This window comes from Thamnophis elegans, chromosome 2 (assembly GCF_009769535.1).
Source record: "Thamnophis elegans isolate rThaEle1 chromosome 2, rThaEle1.pri, whole genome shotgun sequence".
Classification (NCBI taxonomy): Eukaryota; Metazoa; Chordata; class Lepidosauria; order Squamata; family Colubridae; genus Thamnophis; species Thamnophis elegans.
In genome coordinates this window covers 107,599,934-107,615,904 of record NC_045542.1, presented here as the reverse complement: position 1 = coordinate 107,615,904, position 15,971 = coordinate 107,599,934, and the positions used below count along the sequence as shown (strand labels likewise).

Here is a 15,971-nt window from a genome sequence, read left to right as displayed (position 1 = left end):
TTTTCACCCAAATATGAAGTCTGGAAGAACAAGCATATATTCCAAGCCAGTATTTAGAAAAGAAAAATTCCCATCCCACCCTCCCTGTCCTGAAATTTTCTTCTGACATTTCGGAGGTATGGAGTCATAGTACCTAACGGGAAAAAAATCAGTAAATGTAGCTTCCGTCTATTAAAATTGATGCACTCTTAGCTTAAGGTCAGTTACTTTGAGAATGTCAATATTCAGCATGTTTTCTAAGGAATGAGTTAATAAGAAACTCTTCACTCAGAGGTGTGCACTCCATGTGAATAAGCTTAATTTTGCACTTTAATCAGTATCAGTGCACAGATTGAGGCAGTATAAGCAGTTTTGTTTATTTGTTTATTTAAAGTACCACATTTTTCGCAGTACAAGTCACTCCTATCCCCCCCCCCCCCCGCAAAAAAGAGAGTGAAAATCTGGGTGCGTCTTATACACTGAATACAGCATTTTTGACCTACTGACACCCCCCCTTTGCAAAAATGGACGTACAGAGGGTTTCGGATGCTTGCAAAGTGCTCCTGGGGGCTGGACCCCCAAAAATGAGCAAAAAAATGGACCATTTTTGCTCTTTTTGGTGGGCCCAGCCCCCAGGAACTTTGCAAGCCTCCTAAAGGCTATGCATGACCTTTTTTGTGTGTTTTGCAAAAAACAAGGCATGCAGAGGATTTGGGAGGCCTGCAGAGTGCAAAAACTTTTTTAAAAAATTTACCTCTTCAAATCATGGTGTGTTTTATAGTCCCAAAAATAAGGTATGCATTTGGCTCCCCGGGTTGTACACTGATACTTTGGCTGACTTACAAAGCGAAGAAAACAAGAAAAAGTGTGAATGAAAACTCAGACAAACAGGTTCATACTTACTTCTTGATGGCAACAATTATTCCAGCCCCAGCATCTGTGGAAATACTCAAGTTAATAAAGTATTTCTGAAGGCCAGTAGGATCAGGGCCAGCCAAATATTGGAAGAGAAGTGGGTGGATCATTTCACAGGTCATGGACAAAGCATTGTTTCAGGGAAGGGACCCAAAATGTACTATCCAATATAATGAATGAGATTGGGTAATGTCATTGGGAAGGCTCCTCCTGCAAATTACCCAGTCCTGTGCCATGTAGGGCTTTATAAGTGATAACAGCACCTTAAATTGCTGGTTGTGGGAAGAAAAACAATTGCAATTGCATTCTCACAATGATCTCATTCCATTCCTCGGCTTTATTTTGTTTTGTTCTTTTACTCATTGTTTAAAGAAGTATCCCAGAAAGGCTTTGCTGATGCCTAGTGACTAGGCTGTTCATGCTATTCCATTATAAACAAACAAACAAAGATCAGGGAGTCATAGTAGAACACTTGTTTCATCCATCTACATTGGGGTGTCCCAGCTACTAGAATTCCCCAGCTGGCACACCCCGATGTAGATGATGAAACAAGTATTCTACTGTGAGTCTCTGATCTAGTTTATTCTCTGAGATTTCTCCAGTTGCAGCCTCTTAACTCAGTCTTTGATAACCAGAGAAAGATCTGTTGGAGGTCATACTAAGAGGTAGGATGATACTGCAATTCCAAAACTTCCAACTGTTGCTATGGGATTCAATTTGATGTTATATTTTCCTAACATACTCTCCACCTCACATGGTAGGGTGCCTTATTCTCAAAATTGGTAAAGGAAGTTTCAATAACTTCTCATATTCAGAGGCCCTATCTGTCTCATGCCCTTCATCCTAAATTGCTGTCTCAGTGAGATGGGCAGCATAGAACTTTAATAAATAAAAATTCTAGCAGACTAATTTATCAACATTTCTATGAAAATTGCTAAATTATGCTGTTGAAAATATTTTCAGAAGGTGCTGGGTTTGAACCATATTTACATGAATATGGTTTGCTTATGTATGTTAACCTTCTAATATTAGTTTGTTGTTTGTTTGCTACCATTTCCAATTACCTAAACTATTACGGAAATAGTTATAGTTTTCTAGGGAATATGCATTTTCTTTTATTTTTCTCCATCCTGTACATTCAAAGAACAAATGAATAGAAGAATCTGCAGTTGCAACTTTAAAGTATTATTTAGAAAATATCTAAACTTTGTTGGGATCACTTAAACATAACTTATTTATGAAAATATCACCTTTTTATAGATGGCGAATACTGCTACGTGCAATAGAATGTTTCTGAAAACTAAAATTTTGGTTCAACTATTCAAATATCCTGAACATGGAATAATGTCACTACACAGGAATCATCATGAGCCGCAAAGTAGAACAATAATAATCTACATCAATTGTCCGACTAGTGAACCCAAAATAAAGAAACGCTCTTGGGAGCTTTGAATTCCAAAAGGAAAACTTTATTGGATACAGCATTTTGGTACTGAAGAATCAAAACTAGTTCTGGTTTTTCCATGCAAATGCTTGCTTAGATAAACAACAACTTCCCTTTCTCTCTGGGTGACCACATTGTCCAGTTATGAGATGTCCTTTTGCAATGGAAACAGTCCATCTCTTTCTCAAGTGTCTGCAATGGTGACCTTGATGGTTGCCAGGCTCTCATGATACACACACACATTTTCAGCATTCTGTTTCTCCCTTCCCTCCTTCCAGTTCATTGGCAAGTTGAAAAGTGTTAAGGTTTGAAAGAAGCAAAGTGGTTCAATCTTGACAGAGGTTTTCATTTAGTGGAAATGAATGAGCATATGTTCAGTTTTCTATTCTCGTTGTGGAATTTGTGGATTGTGGAATATAAGAGATATTGATCCACATTTGGTTTGATTGAGAAATGCAATAGATGACAAAGTTTATCAGATAATAGGATATACTATTTTCTGGAAATATTATTTATTACTTTTGATAAAGCTAATACTTAGTATGAAATAAGAAAGGTTTTTTTCCCTTTTGGTAACTGCTAGGATAGAAATGACAAAACATTAAAAATCAGTGATAAATGAAGTATAAAAATTGCTTTACCTTAAAAATTACATGCAGGATGAACAACAATTAAAGTCTTGATTTATTGGCATACATGATGTATCGTGTGTGTGTGTGTTTTCATAGATTTTCACGGGTGTAGGTATGCTTGTCTTGTTGTATTCGGGTCTTTTCCCGTGAAAGATTGAGATTGTCTTGGCAACGTTTCAGCGAGGTCTCACTCGCCATCTTCAGGCTGGGTTTTGGGCTTAAAGTGTGATCAGAGCTGCCGTCTTTCTATAAATCTGGGTGGGTGGGTGGGTGGGTGGGTGGCGTGCCAGCTTTGTTTAAGTGTGGATTGATTGGTTGTGTGGTTGTATCATGATTGGTAGATTGGTGCTGATTGGTGCTGGCTCTGTGTCTATTGTTGTTTCGTGTTGTAACAGCCTTGGTGGTGGGTGGGGCTTGTTTGTTGACTAGGGCTGGTTTCAAGATGTCTGGTAGGCGGGAGGTATTGTTACGTTTATTCATGTTGTGGGGGTGTTACTCTATTTCGATAGCTTCCATAATTATTTTCTTGTTGAAGTGTTCTGTTTTGGAGATTAACCTGGTTCCTTCAAAATTAATTTCATGTCCTATAGCTTTAAGGTGCTGGAAAAGGGAGGTAAGGAAAAACACAGTAAGAAAAAAAGAAAAAACTTCCTCCCTTTTCCAGCACCTTAAAGCTACAGGACATGAAATTAATTTTGAAGGAACCAGGTTAATCTCCAAAACAGAACACTTCAACAAGAAAATAATTATGGAAGCCATCGAAATATAGAAACATCCCCACAACATGAATAAATGTGACGATATCTCCCGCCTGCCAGACATCTGGAAACTAGCCCTAGTCAACAAACGAACCCCACCCATCAACCAGGTTGTTACAACACAAAAGAACAACGGACACACAGCCAGCACCTCAGCCACACAGGATGATACGAAACAACCGACCAATCTACAAACATCAACTCCATCTACCAATCAGGGTGCAACTACGCAGCCAATCAACCCATTTACAGCAACAAAGGCAGCACTCCACACACCCCCACTAAGCTTTATAGAAAGACGACAGCTCCGACCACACTTTACTCGCACAAGAACGAAGCCGAAAATACCAGCCTGAAGATGGTGAGTGGGACCTCGCCGAAACATTGCCAAGACAATCTCAATCTTACACGGGAAAAGACCCGAATACAACAAGACCAGCATACACACACACAGACACACACACACACACACACACACACACGACTATATCTTTAGAACCAAGATACTAACTAATTTAGCCAACCTGTTAAAACAACACAAGTGTAGTTAATAAAATCTATTGCTAGCATTCCCACTTAACTGAAAATCAACAATTTATGGCATGTATTATCAATTAAAGGTACTTAGTTAGAGGATTCAATATTGTTTGTAATATCCCTATAAGTAAAAATTTACTGTAGAAGTTAACGCATCAGATTAGAAACATAGAGATCATGACTGGGACAGTCATTTTCAGCCCTTGGAAGAAGACAAACAATTTCTGAAACGTCTTGCCAAGAAAACTACAGGGACTTGTTCTAGTCTCCAAGAATCAGACATGATTGAAAGGAAGGAGAAAATAGGAATAAAACTATGTAATCCAATTTTTCTAAAAAAAAATTTGGTGTTAGCTCTTACATTGGTCTTCTGAAATTTCTCAAAAACATGATATGCTTAGTTTTTAATTCATAGCTTTATATAACAATAAATATAAAAATCTGATCATTTATCCCTGTAGAATGCTAGTACATTCTATTAAACTTTTAAGAATACAAAATATCTGTTAAATGATACTATTTTTATGAATTAATGTATTTCAGGTCAAGAGCACAACATGTTTAGTATTTAGAAAATGAAAATAAAGATTATCAAAACGAAATGCCATGTTTTTGGTGCATCAGATTTCATCTTTTTGGTGTATCACTGTCTATGGAGAACCCAATTTAAAAACGAGAGAGAGTAATTCGCTAGCAAAAAAAATAAATCTATGTATTTCAATCTTATCATGATTTATTTGTAACATCTTATACTTTTATAAACACAATATATATTTAAGTATTTATTGTTAACTATCTGATTAAAACCCATATATGGAATCAAAATAAATGTGAATACTGATTTAACATATATATTTTAATATTATATTTAATATTATATTTTTTAAAAGAATAGAACAGTATATTTTATAACCTTGAATTGTTGATAAAGTATAAGCCAAGTCTTGATTTTCCCCTCTGTTGCAATATGTGTCTGTCTGTACCTTCTTGTTTGGTTTGGTTGCAGATTGCATCAACCCTGAGCTACAAATATTCTCTTTTTATTGAGATTGCATTCTAGATAACATTTTATATTCTGTAACAAACGTTAAGTTTATTGCTCATTAACTGTATTGGAAATGTACAAGAGTGAATAGTTGGGCCCATGGTAACGTGTTTATGATATCAACCATGATTTTATGCAACCAAAAGGTAGATAATGCCTATAGGCGGAAAAAGGTGCTTATGATAATGAACCAAAATCTCCTGAAATGTTATGCAGCAGAATGAATGTTTTATTATTTACTATGAGAGATAGCAAAGATATCAGGAGTAAAGTTAGTAAGATTATGTGAATTTTGAGGATCTCTTAAGATTTTGATTGGCTTTCATTTTATTTGTGAGTATCCTGTCAATTGAAAAGATTACTGATCTTTCTATTCATATTATAATTTATACAGCTTTGGATTAAAATTATGATTTTTAAGTGAACCATTACCTACTAGTCATCTGTTTCACTTGAGTACAGTATTAACTTCAATTTATTCTTCTGAGTCAATGGATAGCTCCCTGAATAATTTCATATTTATGAAGTGAATTTGGGCAAAAGATGAATTTTTCATGAATGTTAAGTTTATACATAGACACACCACACCTACATGCATAAAGCATAAAATGTTAAATGCTTGACCATTTAACCATTCAGTTAAATGTTAACTGAAATACCAAGAGATTTTTAAATCTACTATTGTAATGGTTTTGCTGCAAGCCTAATTAGGATTCTGAATAAACTGTAACTTGTCTTAGAAAATTTATTCAAACTAAAAATAAGATATATGGCAAATAACAGTAGCGTATCATATTGCAGTTTCAAATATATCAGGATTTAGAGATTATCATTACAATACCAACTTTATACAGATAACATTGTCTTGGCATTTGTTTTATTCACCTTTCTATGACATTTAAAATGCTTTCATAGTCTCCTATTAATAGTTTGAACATATAAGAAACATACTATTTTCATAGCTATTGAGATTTTCTACATAAAAATATTCTATATGCTACAAAATATATTGATTAGTTTCAGATGGTTTACTGCATTTTCTAGTTTATTCCGTTTTCATTTATACTTGATATTATTTTTTGTTTTTTTGCTAGATTTACTACCTCATAAATTTTTAATAGAAGTAAGGATCAAGGTAGTTGTCATTGTCACTTCCTCTGGAATCGTGATCATGGCTTTCATCTTGTTCTTCATGAAAATCTTCTGCTTCTTCATATTCTTCTTGCGTGAAAAATCTTCGGAACAGAGGTGTTCTCAGCTGTGTTTGTTGATCTTTGCTAATTTTTTGTTCTCCATAATAGATGCTCCGCACATGTGGAAAGCAGAAGAATGCATAGGTGCTGATTGGAGCTGTAAGCTTGTTTTGGTCTACTCTTATGTACGTTAAATGCTTGAGGTTCAGTGGATCAATAGTAGGACACATTAAAGTAACATTCATGACTGTAAAAAGACAAAAACAATGTTCATTAAAGTAAATACAGGTTCTTGCAAGATATTCCAAAGTACTCTTTTCCTGTTACGAGAGCAAAACCAATAACCAGAAATCTTCTATTATTATTGACTTTACTTCAGCTGAAATTGATTTTTTTCAGTCTCCACCACTGTTAATGTAGGGTCCTTAATCATTGATATAGGACCAAAAAAAACCAGCAGCCAATATGATCTTAACTGAGAGTTTGGGAAATTGTGGCCATCTTTTTTGCATAACAAATCCTATGTAAGGATTTGGCATGTATCTGTTATCTTTTAAGCAAAAGGCGAATTGCAACATATGAAATTAATTGGGTTATAGCTCTTACTTGTTTTCTTCCGATAATATGACAGTTAAAACTCCATATGGTTGCTAGCTAATTTAATACCACATGAATTTTAGCATAATGACCTTTGGAAAGCTAATTCACTAATACATATATTACAGTGTAATTAAATATGCGTCAAGTAAAAGTAAATGTTAAAAAAACTAGATTTATAAAAGCAATTAAACTAACCTTCCAATTCATTATCTTCTAAGTATAAATGTTGTAGGGTTCTTGGAATATAGAAAACATGTTTCAATTTGTTATGCCCAAGGTTAAGTTCCAGAAGACTAGAGAACATAAAAGCATTATAAGGAATTTCTTCAAGATTATTATGTGACATTCTTAAAGCAGTAAGATTTGGAAGCTTGTGGAAGTAATTATCTGGAATGGAAGAAACTGAATTGTTTTCAAGTGAAAGATACATCACTGAAGGTGGTAGATCCAGAAGCATAGACTGTAGTTTGTTGCTACAAAGGTTAATCTGCATTAGGTTTCTCATACTTGAAAAGTCTATTCCTTTGAGCTGGGAATCCTCAAGATAATTATTACAGAGGTCAAGCATTGTTAAATGTGTTAACCCTTCCAAGGCTTTACCGTGGGACTTGGAAATTTGATTGAAACCCAGGATTAACCTTTCTAAGCTTCCGGGTAATGGGAATGGAATTTCTTCTAACTGATTATATTCTAAATGAAGTTGGGTGAGGTTTGCAAGTTTGACGAATACACCATTGTCAATCTTATGAGACTTGATTTTGTTATGGCTGAGATTAATTTCTTTCAAAGCTGTAGCATTAACAAAGGATTCCAGAGGCACAGCTTCAATATCATTATACTGCAGATAAAGTTGTTGGATGTGAGCTGGAATCTTTGGTATTGTCAGAAGCTTGCGATGATCACAGTACATGGCTGTTGGGAAAGTAGGTGAACAGAAGCATTCTTTGGCACACTCAGCAGGTATGGTAGAGTATGGAACGTTATATTCTACATGAGGAATTTGATGAAAAATAGATGGATATTCACTATCCACTTCATGCTCGTATTCATCCTCAAAATCATCACTCTCATATTGACCAAACACTGACATTTCAAAGAGAAGAAAAATAGTTAACACTTGACTTGGTTTTGCCATCTTCGTTTTCTTCATGTGTATCCTGCAGAAAGAAGCAAACAAGATGAAATATGTTAACATTAAAAAGTTGATAACAAAGGAAATACTGGTATTACATAGTTAACAGAACAATATTTTCTTTGTTTTATCTAGGAGCTAACGCTTCTACATATTTAAGATTTAAAATTATTCTAAGCTTGGAATTAAAATTCTTTTTCTGTTTGCATTTCGCTTGAATGACTACAACATTCAGTAGACAGCTAAGCAATGCAGCATTAAAAAGATTTGTTGATGTTTAGTGGCGTGCAAAAGTCAAGGCATACATATTTAACTTGTTTTAGGACTCTGTATATACATTGTCCCATTGTCTATTTTGATCTCTCCCTTCAGTTGAAATTATCCAATATGAATGTTCAAATAGCATACATTGTTATATTTCACATTATAAACATTGGTGTTGTTTAATAAGACATTGACTAGTATGATTCCATTGGTATTTTCCTGCTATGAAAAATGGCTGAAATTTTAAAGTATAATATGGCAATCCTTTGGCTTCAAAGACAAATACTGCTGTGCAGTTCAATTCTGGACCTGGTGGTGACTCTGTAGCCCAGTCTGAAAGTACAGAGTCTCTAGCACTTCATGTCAGCCCTTCCAGATAAGTCAGACAGGAAATATAGACTACAAGAACTACTTTTTTTTAAAAAAAATAAGGCTACATTAACAGAACCTTGCAGATCTAACACTAGAAACTTCCTGCTGTCACTTATAACCATTTGATCAATTGGGGTAGGTCCTCCTTAACTGCAGGCTAATTTGCTTCCCTTATCTTGTACAGAGCCACAGTTAGGGCATCACAGACATTGTCCTCTGGATCAAATTATTTCCAAGATGTCTTAGAATGTCTATAAAGCATTTGGGTCTAGAGCTTTGTAGGTCTCAGCAGGAATGAAATAATATCCTGCACTGTTGCTAGACTTAAGTTCATCTGCAAGACCACATTCTTGAATTTATTGGTAAAGAGAGGCATGTCTAGAGCATCCAAATCTGGTAGCTAAGGAATTTTCTGTAAGACATCAACATCAACTGTGGAAACTGAATTGAGTAACTTAGAAAAGTGTTTTTGTCTAACAACAGTAAAGATTTATACAAGGACTTCTTGTCAGACTATAATATATAATCTGGGGGAAAATATGGATGACAGGAGTAAAGATTTACAGTATTTTGTATCTCAGTGCTACCATTTAATACCGGGGAGTTAAAGTGGCGACCCGCAGGCCGGATGCATCATGTGCAGGCCATACCCACCCCAGCTCCGCGAAGGAATGAAACATTGTGAAACATCACATGATGGCAACGTGACGCAGGTCTGACACCTGTGATCTAGTAGATATCTGGATTTTTATAGATCTAATTTTCTGTGTTTACCTGACGTAAGGAAAATCCTAAGTAAATCAGGCAGTTGTTTGGATGTATTTTTAATCCAATATATGGTATAAAAGATGTAAGATATTATTCTGCGCACTAATTTTTACATCCATTTAAATTATAAAATGAAAAAAATACTGAACATTGTAGAAAAATACATAGTCCAGACTTTACTTGGTGGTAGCAAATGGTAAGAAAAGACAATAGAGACTTGGTTGTCAGAAAAGAAATTCTGTACCTTGTTAGCATTCTAAATTAAATTAATCCGTCCCTTCTCTAGTCAAATTTATAAAAGATGTAAAGATAATATAAATTATTTGTCCTCTTACATAATAGATATGATATATAACTAACTATAGACGTAAGCTATAACTATAACTATAGACTTGTAAACAATCTTTTATATGTTTCTATTTGTCATTCTATTTGCTTGCTCCAGGGGAGGAAAGCTTTGGCAAATCTAGACAGCATACTAAAAAGCAGAGACATCACCCTGCCAACAAAAGTATGTATAGTCAAGGCTATGGTTTTCCCAGTTGCAATATATGGCTATGAAAGGTGGATCATAAGAAAGGCTTGAGTGCCAAAGAATTGAGGTCTTTGAACTATGGTGCTGGAAAAGACTCCTGTGAGTCCCTTGGACTGCAAGATGATCAAACCAGGCACTCCTAGAGAAGATCAACCCTGATTGCTCTTTAGAAAGCCAGATCCTGAAGATGACACTCAAATACTTTGGCCACCTAATGAAAGGAAGGTGAAAAGAAGAACCTAATGATGGGAAAGATTGAAGGCAAAAGAAAAAGAGGATAACAGAGAATGAGGTGGTTGGATGGAGTCACCGAAGCAGTAGACATGAGCTTAAATGGACTCCATAGGATGGTAGAGGACAAAAAGGCCTGGAGGAGTGTTGTCTATAGGGTTGTGATGGGTCGGACAAAACTTCGCAACGAACAATAACAACTTGTCATTCAGAATCTCCATTGTTCTGTTTGTAGGATATAAGATAATCTTTTTATTTAGGAAAAAGCTTTATCTGGTCAATGAAAATAAAGCCTAAATGAAATTCAAGGGCTCAAACCCAGAGTCCAGCAACGAAACTGAAAGTAAATAGGTAACAGAAAAGTATCTCTGTGCACTTAAATAAGAATTAATTAGTTAACAGGGGCCAACATGGATATATGCCGAAAAAGTCAGTCCAAACTAACGATAACATTTTATGATACTTACAAACTTGGCTAATTGCTCTTTAAAGGAGATGAGCAGTTTGGAAATGTGAAAAAATAAATAATTGGGGAAGCGCAGTCTTGACTTCAGAAAGCCTTTTAGGCAAGTCTCTCATAGCATCCTTATTATCAAAACACAGATTTAAAAACACATAGGTGGATCCATAATCTGTTCAAGGATCTTAAACATTTATAAATGTGTCAAATCTGCCTTGAGAGACATTTCAAGTAGGATGCCATAGGGCTCTGTCCTAGGCATGTTGCTGTTTAGCACTTTTATATTTTTATATATTTTTTTATTTATATATATGGAGGAGGAAGTCAAGGAAATGCTTAGCAAATTTGCAAACAATACAAAACTAGGATATATGGGTAATACCTGAGAGGAGATGAAAAGATTCAAAAAGACCTGACAGTCAGTTGAAACAAAGAATGAAATTTAACAAGGAGAAATGTAAAATTATGAATTTAAGTAAAAAAGAAGAAACATTTATAAGAGCAGAGAAATTTGGCTCAAGAGAAGCACATATGAGAAGACCTTGAGTGTACTAGTAGAACACAAGCCCAACATGTTCCAGCAGTTATAAAGAAGGCCAACAGCATTTTAAGATTATCAAGTGGACTTCAGAATCCAGGTAGTAGAAAGTAATTTATCCTGCTCTACTTGGTTTTGATCAGGCCTCACTTGCATTTGATTCTGCACATCCCAGTTTTAAAAAGATATGAATAAACTGAAACAAGTCCAGAACAGTGTTATAAATATAGTGAAAAGAGAAACCAAGGGAAGTTAAAAGATCTAGGTATGATTAACTTGCAGGAAAGAAGGTTGGGAGAGGACATGGAAAGTGTCTTCAGATATGTGAAGGGCTGTCACATTGGAGAGAATTTGGACTTATTCTCATTTGCCTTTAACACTAAAATTAATGAAACTCTAAGAATGTGGATACATAAGAAGTTGCAGCATCCAATCTGGGTCAGTCATAGGGACCAGAGGTGTATTCTTTCAAACTTTTGGACTCGAGCTGGAGCCCCTCCTTAGGAAACTTCTTTGTAGCAGAATGTGTGCTTTGGGCTATTCTGTTTGTGGTATTTATATTGTGCCTGGTTGTGTGGCTTTTTAATTATTGATTGGGGTGTTTATAGCTGGCTATTTAGTTGTTGGCTGTTGTTTAGTAACGTATGTTTTAGTAAAAAAAAATAGTAATAATTTATTTAAGCATAAGAATGAGAGGACTTATACAATAAATCTTATACAAGACTTATACAATTAATTAAATCTATCGTTTCTTAGTTTTGGAAGTAAGAGAAATTATATTTTCTTTGTCCTTCCCTTTAAAATAAATTATTATTATCCTATAAAATAAATTGAAAGGAAGTACTGTACTCCAGCACAACTGCCACAGTAAAAATATTATTACTTGTTGGTCTCATAAACTGAGTAAACATTTAGTTAATTGATTCCAGGAAATTTGAGAAGAGAGAATGCATAATGATGGCAAAAACAGCAACTATAGTTAAAGGACTAAATATTATACCACAGTTGCGTTCAGTAAATGTCAAGTCAAAATCAAGATTTATAAGTTGAAATTTTGCATATAGGATATTGAGCAATTAACTTCAATATCAAATAGCACAAATTCTTGCTTATATATAAAGTATAAGTTTGTTGCCTAACAATGTTAGTATTAGATGATAAATCAACACAAGAAACATGGAAAAATAATCTAAACAGGTAATAATTTATGCCTAATCCAGATTAGTAAATAGATTTATTTTGTATTCAAGCAAATGCTCAAATTAAAAAAAACAAGATCAAACATTTCTAAGCAGAATATAAATTAGGAATTGATTGAGATAATGATATATTCACATAAGCATTCCCTTCTATTGAATAAATTCTGTTCCATGAAATTGTTGGTAAATGTGTAAATCAGAACAGTCTCTAAACCTTCTGTTATAAAGGTTTATAATATGTATTTCATGTCTCCTGAAATATAGAAAATATTTTTCCTGGCACTGTTTTCCTTTTTCTTCCTATCTTTTTTGTTTATTGAATTCATTTTAATCACATAGTTAAGAAAGTTAAATGTTTAATTTGTATCATAGCTTATCTAAAGCAAGAGAACAAGCATACTTTTTTTCATCAGCATTTGCTGCTAAAAAATGCTATTCAACCACACATTTTCTGGCGTCCCAATCAGTTTCCTCATGCTTTATGTTTTCATTATCTAGATATGCCCTTGCTATCAGCTTTGACTATGTCTAAAATAATTTTTCATTCCGGTTTGCTATCTGCTGCTTTTGAACCGAACTGATTTTCAAAAAATGAAATGCTTTAGCGAAAGACCTAGAAAAGTACAACATTGGTTTAAGAATATGAACCATTAGATCTAAGTATAAACCACCAAATGAAGTCGTTGACTCTTAAATAATAGACTAATAGCTTTCAATAGATAGTTATCTTTATAGCTCAAGCAGAATCTTGTATTGGATGAGTGAATCAACACATGCAGCTCTGTTCCTGTATACTTCACCTTCTGAAATAATATTCCTGTTCTCTCCAAAGTCTGTTCTGGAAGCAGCTGAGGAATAGGCAGCCTTCCCGGAATAATGGCTTAAGAGAACTGGAAAAATAGCAGCATCATAGTGCTACAATGGAGCAGATAGGCAGCAGATTCAGATCTACATTAGTGCTGGCACAGGAGAAGATAGGATTCCATTAAAGCTAACTCTTAGGAAATTTTCAGTATTGTTTTCTTTCTTCATATTATTGTTGCCCAATAATATGTTTTCTACCAAACCTGTGCAAAATAATCTTTAAATCCTTTATCTTAAGAAGTTTCCATACATTGTTCTTAATTCATGCATAAATTAGGCACATTATATGTTTATTATAAGGTATGTCTTTTTAAAAGTTATGTTATTAAAAGTAACATCATTTTTGAAATGTAGTAATCAAAGGCACATTACCACAGAATTATTAGAAGTTTTAAAAACGAATAATTTCCTACCTGAAGATAATTTGGTATTTTACTGCCAAAGAATATACCAGGAATTCTAGATGGTGATGCCCTCAAGGTAAAAGTGTTATCTTGTAGATATAAGCATTTCACGAAGTATAATTTGCTGCAAAAGGTTCTGCAGAATGCAGCATTCCTTGTTGAACAGAATAGATTATACAAGTAAGGGTGTAATTTTACTCTGGTGAAATTATGTGGCTTAACTCTGTTTCTCTAATTTTTGGTTTGAGGTGTGGTAGGAATTTCCTTCACTTGAGGGGATGGCTGAAGATTATTTTTAACATTGACCATCGAACTATGTTTATTTCCTTGTCACTGCTGGTTCTTATTTTCATTCGTTAGTCAATGAAAAACCAAGGAAAATACATTGGTAGTCAATCTTTTGTAAGGGTATTTAATGTTAGCATTTTAAAATGGATAAATGTTTAACATTCTGATGGCTGAGTTTTATAGCTTTTATAAACAAGCATGCTTTTTTTCTATTTCATATCAGTTGTAACCTAACTGAGACCTGAATGTATGAACTTATTTTGTGAAAATACAAGTAACAGCTGGCATAATTGAATGTATTGACAGTGTAATTCTGTGTATATTTTTCAGACACTAAGTAAAACTTATTTCAAGGATAGCTCTATGAAGAATGCATTGCAGTAATGCAACTGAATAACTAAAGCCACAGTAATTGTGAATACAGCTTTCTGTTCAAGGTGTATAACCAATATAATTTTATTGAAATTATCATAATAGAAAATACAAAGGAAAATAAAGATAATAAGAAAATGGAAGAAGAAAAGGGGGGAAAGAGAAGTATGGAGTCAGGTCAAAAAGCACCTTTTCTTTAATTAAAACAGTTATTTTGACCATCTCAGTTTTTCTATAGATTCCTCCATTATGGGATTATTATATTTTACCATTTTGGGGCAAAAATATTTTTTTGCTTCAATAAACATATAGAGTAACAAAATTCTAGACTCTTTTTTTCAAATTCCTTTTCTCTCGAGGTGTGGCTTAGCTGACATACCAGTACACATATGATACGAAGACTTTTGAATAGTAATATCAAGATGAAACCAGAACTCTTTTTTATTGGGACTAATGGATAGTCAATTAAAAAGTCTAAAGAAGACTGATTTTATATGATAACTGCAGCAAGATTATTATTTGCACAAAGGGGGAGACATACTGAAATTTCTACAATGGAAGAATGGATTGTGAAGATGGTAGAACTAGCTGGTCAGGGAACAAAGCAATATGTACTTTTATAAGAGTTTATGTTTATTGGTCTTGTATGCCGCCCACTCCCGAAGGACTCCGGGCGGCTTACAATAAACAAGGGAAGGGGATAAATACACAAAACAACACTTTAAAATACACAACAGTCACAGTTTCCGTGGGCCTCAAAATCTTCTATGAACTGAAAATGGAAAAAAAACTCAAATTGAGATTTTTGAATTTGATTATTGAAAAAGAAAGTGGAATAAGGGGCTGAAGGGATTATTGTTGTATTAAGGAAGGAAGAAGGATTATGAGTTTTTTTGCAACTACTGTTAAGTAGGATGATAATTGCTTCATTAGGAGGGAACTTATATCATAGAACTAGCATAATTTCTCTCTGAAAGCAATGTTTTTGTATTTGTACCCAGAATTTTCTTTACATCTACTGTGATGCAAACAAAGCTAAGGCACATGCATCAACACAATACTTGTCGATATTGGAGATAAACAAACTGAAATATATTGAAACATATACAAAACCTTCCCAGTAACTACCCTTCTGGCTTGTACTCTATATTAATTACAGTTTATGTTGGAAATTTTTTGTATACCACAGCATAATCTTGGCGGTTTTAACTTTGAGTTGACAGTCTGATACAGCTAGAATTCATTAATCGGCTAGCCACCTGGGAAAGAGCCTCTGGATGACACTGAGCAGATGGAAGGGTGTTGTTGAAGAGGAACAAAATCTACATTACTGCACTATCTTCACATGGGGCCTCTGAAGGCTATATTCCAATAATTGGGAGAAGAGGTTCATGGGGAAAATTGAAAGCAAAAGTTATTAACTTTAAATTCAAATTTAGTT

The 15,971-nt window shown here is 34.3% G+C and overlaps 1 protein-coding gene across 1 annotated transcript; it reads right to left on the bottom strand.

Annotated features, from left to right (window-relative positions):
• Nucleotides 1-6,424: 6,424 nt before the first annotated feature.
• OMD (osteomodulin) lies at nt 6,425-8,238 on the bottom strand. Its single transcript, XM_032209097.1, has 2 exons — nt 7,299-8,238; nt 6,425-6,750 (listed from the first exon to the last, which is right to left on the bottom strand). The coding sequence occupies exons 1-2, from the start codon at nt 8,236-8,238 to the stop codon at nt 6,425-6,427; spliced, it is 1,266 nt and encodes a 421-aa protein (XP_032064988.1).
• Nucleotides 8,239-15,971: the final 7,733 nt, after the last annotated feature.